The 9904-nt window shown below is 43.6% G+C and overlaps 1 protein-coding gene across 1 annotated transcript in view; it reads left to right on the top strand.

The window, feature by feature from the left end:
- Positions 1-606: 606 nt before the first annotated feature.
- Positions 607-9904, top strand: part of PDZD8 (PDZ domain containing 8) — a 50793-nt gene continuing 41495 nt past the window's right edge. The window contains 1 exon segment of the mRNA XM_042863859.1: positions 607-1508. Coding sequence (XP_042719793.1) covers positions 631-1508 — 878 coding nt within the window. The 5' untranslated portion in view covers positions 607-630.

The following is a 9904-nucleotide window of genomic DNA, read 5'->3' as shown; positions in this document are numbered from 1 at the left end:
GCACTTAAATTTCACATTTTCTTCTCCTGTCTGCGATTTCAACTGGCTCTGTCGGTAAAAATGTGTGAGCTGAGGACCACAGAAACAGGTTCATGTCTCATCACCACCGACAGAGCTTGAGAACACTTCGCGTTTCAAGATTCGCCCCCAACTTCTCTCATCAGCAAAGGGGCTTCTAAGGAATCCCGGCACCTCCGTGCACCTCGAGCTCTCTCCAGTGGGATTTCACTCAGAACCCACCAGCCAGCTGCTCGTCTCCGAACACCGCCCCTGGCCGACAGCCCCGTCCCATCCCCCGACAGCCGCCCGCCCCGCATCCATTCCCAGCGCCCCGCTGCCATTCCCGTTCCTCCCACCCCCGCGCATGCGCACGCCGCACAGTGACGCCATACCGCCCGGCACCGTGACGCTCCCTACGGGACCTTCCCTTCTCCGCCAATAGCATCGCGCGGAGGGCGGGCCGGCCCCGCCCCCTACGCCCCTGCCGCCGCCGCCGCCGCCGCCGCCGGGCCGCCGCGGGGTGGACCCGGATGAGGCGGCGGCACGCGAGGAGCGGCGGCCCGGCAGCTGGCAGCCTCGGGCCGTTAAGCGCGGGGCCGTGAGTGGAGGGAGGCGCGCTGGGGGGTGAGGATGCTGCCGGTGTACGCCATCCTGCTCTCGGCGCTGGCCGGCTGTCTCCTCACGCTGCTGCTGCAGCTGCTGCTCCTCTATAGGAAAGCCCCGCAGCCCCCCGGCGGGACCGGAGCCGACGACGGCCTCGTCTACGCCCGAGTCGCGGCCGGCCGCAGCCTGAAGGACTATCTGCGTGGCACCGAGCCCGCGGGCGGACAGGCGGCCCCGGAGCCGGCCCCGGCCTCGGCCCCCGCCGCCTCAGCTCCTTCGGCGGGCCCGGAGCCCGGCACCAAGCCGGCCCAGCAGCCCGAGCCCGGCCCGGAGCCTACGTCCAGCGAGGAGACGTGCCATTTCCTCAACGCCATCTTCCTCTTCCTCTTCAGGGAGCTCCGGGACACGGCCTTAGTGAGGAACTGGGTGACCAAAAAGATCAAAGTGGAGTTCGAGGAGCTGCTGCAGACCAAGATGACGGGGAAGGTGTTGGAGGGGTTGAGCCTTCGGGACGTGTATCTGGGCAACGTCCTGCCCGTCTTCAAGGCCGTCCGGCTCATCCGGCCCGTGGTGAGCAGCGAGGAGGGCTGTCCCGAGGAGCTGGGCTTTGAGGTGGACCTGGAGTACAACGGCGGCTTCCATCTGGCCATCGACGCGGACCTGGTCTTTGGCAAGTCGGCCTACCTCTTTGTCAAGCTGTCCCGGGTGATGGGCAAGCTGAAGCTGGTCTTCACCCGCCTGCCTTTCACGCACTGGTACTTCTCCTTCATGGATGACCCCCTGATTGTCTTCGAAGTCAAGTCACAGTTTGAAGGGAGGCCCATGCCTCAGCTCACTTCCATCATTGTCAATCAGTTCAAGAAGGTTATCAAGCGCAAGCACACCCTACCCAATTACAAAATCAGGTAAGAGGTGGCCTGTGCCCAGAATATTACTTGGGAAGGGGCGTGTTGGAGTTGGTGTTATGTTCTTAGTGGGTAAAGAGAGACTTCTGTCAGTATTTCTGCATTTGGGGCGCTTGTGCATCACTTACTGATAAAGCTTTCTATGAAGTTAAGCATGGATTTACAATTGCAACAGGTGGAAAAAGCCATCGCACTGTGAGACTGTGACAAGCCCCAAAATACATAGGACTAAGTGCTAGAAACAGGTGCTGGGAATTCTTGGATCCTGTCAGGTGTCTGACAACAGGACTGTGATCACCTTTGGGAAGGGCTGAAGGTTGGCTCTGTGGGACAGCATATGGCTTGGGGGTGGCCGCCTTCTGCTGCTAAGCCTCCTTGGCCAGAGCTGTGGCTGATGCTCGTCCAGAGAGACAAGGGTTTTGTTGCTTAATGTGAGATAGGAATAAGCCCACTCTCTAGGGAATATTTCTGGAATCACATGATAAGCAGTGTCCTCCTCCTTCTGGTTCGCTTTATTTCCTCATAACTTTGGTGAAATGTGCAAGTTGATAGGGGTAGGGGATGTGTTGCGACTGTTGTGGTGAAGCTTCGGGGAACTTCTTGGTTTTTTTTTGTTTGTTGTTTTTCTTTTCTTTTGAGGCTGAAACATTTTCTCTCTGTGAAGGCAGATGCTGCAGCACATAAAATGCAAAGTTCAGGGATGTTTCTGTAGTACAAGTGGCAGGTGGCATCATTTTGATTCCACCTTGAGTTCTGATTTGAAAAATCGATACTGCCTTACCTCTGTCAAGGTATACAATGTTCCCCTTATCTCAAGTATCTTAACACTTGTAGGATATGATGTTTCCTTTCTCTCTGGTTCACTATTTGTCGTTCTTGTTAGGTATTCAGGAAGGATTTTTGTTTACTACATTCCTCTCCAATAAGCCTTTTCTCTGAGATTCCTCTGGCATGAGTAACTGAAAATGTCTGTTTGAAGTGTAATTAGCAGTGTCATAATTTTTAAAGCCTTTTCAGCTGGTTCTTCTACAAGCTAATTTAGAAGGGTTCTCACCAAGGTGGATGTGTGAAATATCCAAAATTTGAAAGTCTCTAAAGGGCAGTAAGTAGTTTCTTAAAGTAATGCTGTGGTCCTTTGAGATTTCAGGGTACTGAATTGCTGTCTGGAAGGCCCTGGGCAGCAGTGAAACTGTCGAGCAATGTTGCTTCCATCCTTCTACCGTTTTGGAAAGAGACTGAAGCTGCTAAATGTGGAAAAGAGCCCAAAGGAGAGGCTGGGAGAGCACAGCCTCAGTGACAGTGAGCGTTCTCAGTGTACCTAGAAGGAGCAAGTAGAGGAAATAATCTTTATGCTCTCCAGACAAATTTCTAGCCTGTTTGTGGAAGCAATGATGATATGCTCTTCCCCTTAGCAGCAGGAGAAAGGCTTCTTTGCTTTTCCTTTGGGAGATTCATCTGGACAGCAGGGCTTTGTTTTTGTCTGGATGTAGGGGATTGTCAATATATTTCTCAAATGTTCTGCAGCATTTGGCATATGGGAGCCACTGGCATGTTAAAGAGACTGGAGGGGAGAAAGGGAAGAAGCAGAGCTCAGTGTTTGGGCCAGAAATGAGAAGAAGTGTATGAAGACGGGAGCTAACTGACACTAAGAACAACACAAGACACATAAATGGTTATAAAACTAAGAAGAGTTAACTTATTTTAGAACATTCTCTAACTTGTCAGGAGTTGGGAATTTGAGAATGCTTGAAGGGAAAGCACTGTCACAGCTGATTCTCACACTGGATAGTTGGCTTGTTTTACAGGGTGGTAGATGTTCAGTGGTGCCCATCCCATGTTTGGTGCTTTGGTCCTTTACATTTTATTTCATGTTCTGAGTATGAAATTCTGACCCACTGTTTTGCAACATTGGGGAAGGCAGGAGACTGAGCTTAATGCCTGTTAATGAAATTACCTTAAGTAAGGAAGACTGGGTCATTGGCATTCTGACTGTTTAGAACTCTGCCTTTGACATTTGCTAGTGGGACTGCAGAGCCATTCCCTCATGGGGACCTTTAGGCTCATTATCTGTGAACCTTCCAGCTGTCCACATGCACCCAGCATTTTGTAGAGCATATTGTATGAGTTAGTTTGGCTAGATCCCTAGACAGCAGAAGAAACTAACAGATAAGTAGTGACAGTGCACTCTTATGTGATGGTATAGTTGAGAATTAAAGCATTCAGGCTTATGTGATATAGAGAATTGATTTGGAAAATCTAGTTCCCTATTATAAAGATGCAGAACTTGGTATTTTCAATAGATGTACTTACATGGCTAATGTATTCTTAGAAATATTCCTTACCAAAGAGTGTAAAGAAGTCAGGACAGTTTCACAACTGCTTAATAACCTGCTACCTTATTTAAAACTTAACAATTTCTCATATACTGGGAATGTGCTTGTCCTCTCTCCATTCTTTTCATATGGTCTATATGCTTCTTGTTTAGAACCTGGTGCTTGCTTCTGTGTGTAGTTCAAAGCTCTTGCTCAAATAACTGTAAATAAATCTTTGAATAGCACTATTTACAACCCTGTAAACAAAAGCAATTGGAGTGTAGGGAGTTCTCTTTCCAGCTGGTTAAAAGGGTTTGTTATCCTGATAGATTCCAGATTGAGTCCACAAAGGAGTTTTAACTTTAAGATGATAAGTGGTATCAAAATTAAAAATATGCCATTTTTGCTGCTGTCTTTATTAGGCAACTTTTAGAGAGTTGTTGCTGTTGAATGACTTGAGAACTTCTGCCAGTAGTTGATTTTTTAACGCTCTGTAAATAAGTTGCAGTAACACAGATCCCCCTTCTTGTGTTATTTAATTGTAGAATATTATCTAGAAAAAGCATATGTGTATTTTGTCTTCGCATACATAGTGGATGTCTCCTTTTGTTGCCTTCCCAGATATGTACCAATTTTTAGGCAACAAAGCAGTGATTACCAATACCATCTTCCTCCATATCATCCACTGCCAGGAGTGCATTGCACACAGCTGCAGTGTGAATGGGAGTGAGACCTCGTGCACTCCTGATGCGCTCTGGGGATCTCTGGGGGGAGGCAATGTAGAACACTGTGTCTCAGAACTCACTTAGCGTAGCATGTACAAGTTTCTCTATCAAAGCAATTGTCTACTAATTGAAGAAGGAGGGATGCAGTTTGTCTAAACAAATAAGTAGTGATTTGTGTTTTATTCTAATAGTGTGTAATCTCTTTGCTTTGGCTCTTGAAGAAACGTATTTATATCTGGCAAATGCTCATTTTGAAGCTATTGCCATTCAGTGCAGAGCAGCTATCTCATATGGTAGGGGCTGGTTGCATTCCTAGAAGCGAGGCTGCCAATAAAATTCAGTGAATAGTAGGGTGGGTTTTATTTTTTTCAGTCATTGTTGGTGAAGGGTCTGTGCAATTCACTTGGAAATAGCAAGAATTATTACTATTCTATAGCTAACTTCAATGTTTTTGTCACTTTGCTATAGAAATATGAGCAGCTTGCTTTTCTGAAACCTGTGATCTGTTAGAGAAGCATCTTGTACAAAAGTGTTCTTCCTTTTCTTCCAATACATGTGAGCTTTGGTTCACTCTTGAGAAAGGAGATAATCGCAGATCTGCCACTTACCACCAGCTGGGTTCTGCCATCCCAGGATCTCTGCTACTGGCACTCTCTGGATCCAGTGAGTCGTACCCACCAGCACACTTTGACCCATCGCTGGGTTTTTTATGTCGGCTTCTTTTGCTACAGATGCTGATAGATGCCAGTTACCAGCATGCAGAGTTTATTGAGCAGACTGAACCCAAGCTGTCATTTCTCATAGTATGCCCTCAAACAGTTCTGCAGAAGTAGTACCACAGACATTTTTTTATGCTGGTTTTGACTTCTATATTGTGTCCATTTAATAGTAGGCTAAAGTGGTTAATGCTGGGCTGTGGTCACTAGCATTGCCATAGCACACTTAGTGTTTAGAGGCAGATAGCAAGGACTGTTTCAAGTTTCAAGTGTCTGCCTTCTTGATTGTTTGTGCTTCTGGAGGTGTTACAGGTTCACTTCTTAGTTCTCTAATGAGCTTACCCTTGCTTATTAACCTGCTTATTGGTGGCAATGTTGATATTTCATGCCAGGTGTGTAGTTTCACTAATTACACTGTATTCAGAAGCCTGTTCTTGAGTCAGCTATAGTACCTGTATATAGTATAGTATCTGTTGATTTGTACAGGTTCTGATTTTTTTTGTGCCAGGAGCTCTGGTTCTTTCTTCATTTTGGTTATCTTTTGTGTGTATGTGGTTTTTTTTTTTTTTTTTTTTTTTTTTTTGTTTTGTTTCTTTATTTGTTTTTGGCTCTAGACAACTGAAATACACATTTCTGTAATACACAGGAAGAGTTTAGTATCTATAAAGGGAAAGGAGGAAGTACTTGCAATTTCCCTCCAAAAGTGAATTTCAAAGTATTTCCCCATCAGTGATGTCAAAATTCTGGCAGCTGCTGTTTTCCCCTGAGTTTAAGGTCTTTCAAGTTCATCCATTTAGATCCTAAGCAGCTTAGGTATTGTCAGAGCAGTGGGGGAGTTCTGTGTATTTTAAGAACACTTTGTATCTCTATTCTGTATAGTAAAAAAGGAACTCTAACATTTCTGTGTGGATATAAGGTTGTTTGAGAGAGTGCATTTAGCTTTAATTTAATGCATGCTGTCAGAGTGGAGTTGCTCTTTCTTCAGAAGTAATCTCACAAAGGATTACTTCAACATTTCTATGTTTGATATTAATTAAGTGACCACCTGAAGTCTTTTCCAATGTGAATGATCCTTTCGGCTGGTCATTTGCAATATAATTAGTTACGTTAAATAGTTTTCTGCATTGTTTGTAAGCTGGAGCTCTATTGAATATCAGTGGCAAGAACCATTAGACAAACTTATTTTAATTTACTATTACAGAATGCAAGTTGAGGGTTACACAGCAGTTTCTTATTTTTGGCAAAACTGAAGCTGAGAAGTAACGCAAGTAGCTATTGATTATGGAATGTTTCTTATAATAGAGATGACTTCATAATTTGGCAGTAGAGGTATTGGAAGAAGTATAAAATTAAATATACCTATATTATCCATAAGATGAAGTTATTCTACCCAGAAATATGCATAGTGAGCATTTCTGGTTTAAGAAATTAGCTGTAGTAGAAATACCTACCTTATAGCTTCTGCAAAGTTAGAGCGTGTGGAGGTTCTTTTCCCGAGTGGATTTGTGCTGTAGGTGTGCTATGAACCTCTCTCACCAATTAGATATGTAGGGTTGCACCTATTTGAATGATGTTTTCATTCTGCTAGAAGGAAAGAATTATTGTTCTGTTAATATATCACCGTGCCCCTGCCCACTCTAAGCAGAAAAATAAAAAAAGAGCCTCTTTTTAAACTGCAAAACCAAATGATAGAAAAGCATTGTGGTGATGTGGGTTTTCAGATTGTTCCAGAGAGGTGATGTTCTAAATGACGCCAGCACAGAGACTTGTGCTGCTGCTGACAGATTGGTGATAATTGGGATCAGTAGATCTGTCTGTAGACAGCAGTTTCATGCTTGGAAGATTATCTTTGTAGTGCATGGACAAGTAATTATTTATTTGTACAGAACATAGAGAAGTAGATCTGCTGGTAAGCTGACACATGGTAAACAAACCTGAGGCCTGGAACCTTAACTGTGTTGTTGTCTTCTTCAAAGTGCTGCAGGTACAGAAGGGAGCTGTGTACAGTACTGAGCTTTTGTGCCTTCACTTGGGCACTGTGTCTCCCTCAGAGGTCGTGTCCTGAGGATCAAGCTGATGTTGCTGCCCAGTGAGAAGGAACAAATTTCTTTTGTATTCAGCTGTTGGTTAAAATTACTTTATTTGACTGTCATAATATTTTACATTTTTTTTAATGAAAGATGAAATACAAAGATTGAAAGTACCACTGTAAAGGTAATTTATTTCAAAGCAAATATCAGTCACACAGGAGTTGCAGTACTGAACTATAAGCATCTAACCCACCTCTGAGTTGGGATGTGAGCCAGGCAGGGAGGGATGGTCAAGCACTGGGGCTGGGTTGTACTGAATTGCCTTCAGTTTCTGTGCTCTTAGGTTTCCGTGGATAGGTAAGAGCCTGGGGAAGTTCAACAGGCTGCAGTGGCAGCAATGTAACTGTGCTGCTCCAGCCGGTGGGAAGGCTGGGCTCCGGCTGCTGCTGGAGCTGCTAGTCCTTTCATGCTATGGGGTTTCAAAAGGAAACTGCTTGTTCTACATTCCTGCACAGATTGCCTCAAGTCACCCAGTGTGCTCCTGTGTTCACAGTTCATGTTCACGCTTGTTTGATTTAAAACTATTTCAACATTTGACTATTCTTGATATTATAGGAAACTTTATATTTAGAACTGCTACTGGGATTAATAAGCTTTATTGCTAAAATGTGTATGAAGGGGACAATGTTACATATGTAAGTGATTTGTTAATTTAATGGATAAGCTGTGCCATCCTGATCTCTAAAATACATCAATGGCTGTAATACAAAACCATTTGCATGGTGATCTCAAACATGCACTGTTGCTGCATGAATATCACTACTTTGTTTGTAACAGTGGGTAAGTTTGCATTTTGGAAATGAGTGTGGCTGCCAGTTTGCATGGCAGAGGCTTGGGGTCATTATTTTGTACAAGCATTCCTCAGGGTGACGGTGACATACTGAGTGTGCAACTGGGGCATTCTTCAATGGGGATGTTTCTGCTATAGTCACTAAGCTTCTGGTTAAAAACTTGCTGCTGGCATGGTGTGCATCTCAGTTCAGAGACACAAGGAAGATCCATACAAGTTTTGGAAACATTTCTTGTCGTTATTTAACTTTACTGTATAAAGATGGCAGTAATTTCAATAGCCGAATAAATCTAGGCTAAAATACAGACCATACTCCAAAATGCTCTGTGTGAGATGAGAGAGAGGCTTTTCAACTCTGAGTTGGACTCCAGAGGGCTGCTTATTTTCTTGGCTCCTTTTTTTCTTTATTGTGCAGCTGCTGTAATTTATTTTAGCCTTAAAACTACGTGGGAACAGCTTACCTCTATAATTTATTGATTGCACTGTTCAGCTTGTAGCTACGCTGTTGTTCAGCAGGATGGTCTGTGAGGAGCAGTGCACTCAGCCCTCTCCATTAAAGCTTATTTGTCTAATGGAAATCATTGCTGTGCTAGAACTCAGTATTGTTTTCATGTTTCCAAAGGCTTATCTGATATTGTAAAAATCTGTCTGCAAAAAAAGAGGATATTGCAGAGATCAGCAGATGATAGAGTTAATCGAACTGTTACACGTGCTCAGGGACTGTGGTTAACTGCCAGATATGACTAGCATAAAGTCACATTTGGACAATCAGAAAAGGTTTTTCTTTGAAGAAATTTTGTGTTTGTTGAAGTATAAAACTTGCCAAGGCAATTTGAGATGAAATTTAAAAAACACTTTAAAATATTGGGCAGAAAGTGAGAAATAATTGGTGGACGTCTAATGGAAAACACAGTACTGTATTTGTATCTTTTCCTTCACCTTAATGCTAAGCCTCAGTGAATTTTCCTACATCAGTTTTAAACATCAACATAGTTCTCTAAAATGCCCGTTCAGAAAGAAATGGGTACAGGTATTATGGTCTGCTTTTATAATGGCACTAAGTACAAGATTATACTTTGGCACATGGAACAAAGATGTTGGTGTAACAAATAAATGATTCTGCAAACTTTGAAACCTACCCTGCCAGATAGACTTTTACACTGTGCTTTAAATATAAATGCTAAAGTAGGCTTTTATATGAATTGCAGTTGTGTAGTAAATGAGCTAAAGCATCATTCCTGTTTGCCTTAGCTAAAATAGGATGAGTGGATGTTGAAGATCATAGTCTTGCAGCGACATGATAGAAGCCTTCATGGAATTGTTTGAATCACTGCTGTGAATGATCTGGTGTGGTGAACACTTCCAAAGCAATTGAACAGGGGAAATGATGCAGTCTGGTTCTGGAAATTTCACAACAGCTTGTTGGGTTTTGTTGTTGTTTTGTTTTCCTGAATAATTCTGTATACTTCAGGCAATATGGCAGAATAAACAAAACAAAACTTCTGAGGTTGCCAAGCAAAGAGCCCAGTGGGTTACAAGGGGAGGTGGGGTGGGAACAGCAGTGTTTGTCAGTAGTATTGTTTTAAAACAATAGCACAAAAACTGAGATTTTTCTGTTCTTTTGAAAGAAGAGCAAATTAGAGAAAATACCCACATTCATTATGGACGTGCTGGGAGAAGGTTATGGTAATTGGAGCAGCTGCTTCTTCCAGAGGTAATCACAAGTCACAGCTAATGTGCCATGAGTGGTGCAGGGTTTGTAA

This window comes from Lagopus leucura, unplaced genomic scaffold (genome assembly GCF_019238085.1).
Source record: "Lagopus leucura isolate 7727_CA_CO unplaced genomic scaffold, USGS_WTPT01 Super-Scaffold_741, whole genome shotgun sequence".
Classification (NCBI taxonomy): Eukaryota; Metazoa; Chordata; class Aves; order Galliformes; family Phasianidae; genus Lagopus; species Lagopus leucura.
The sequence above is the reverse complement of the archived record's forward strand: the minus strand, read 5'-3'. Positions and strand labels throughout refer to the sequence as shown.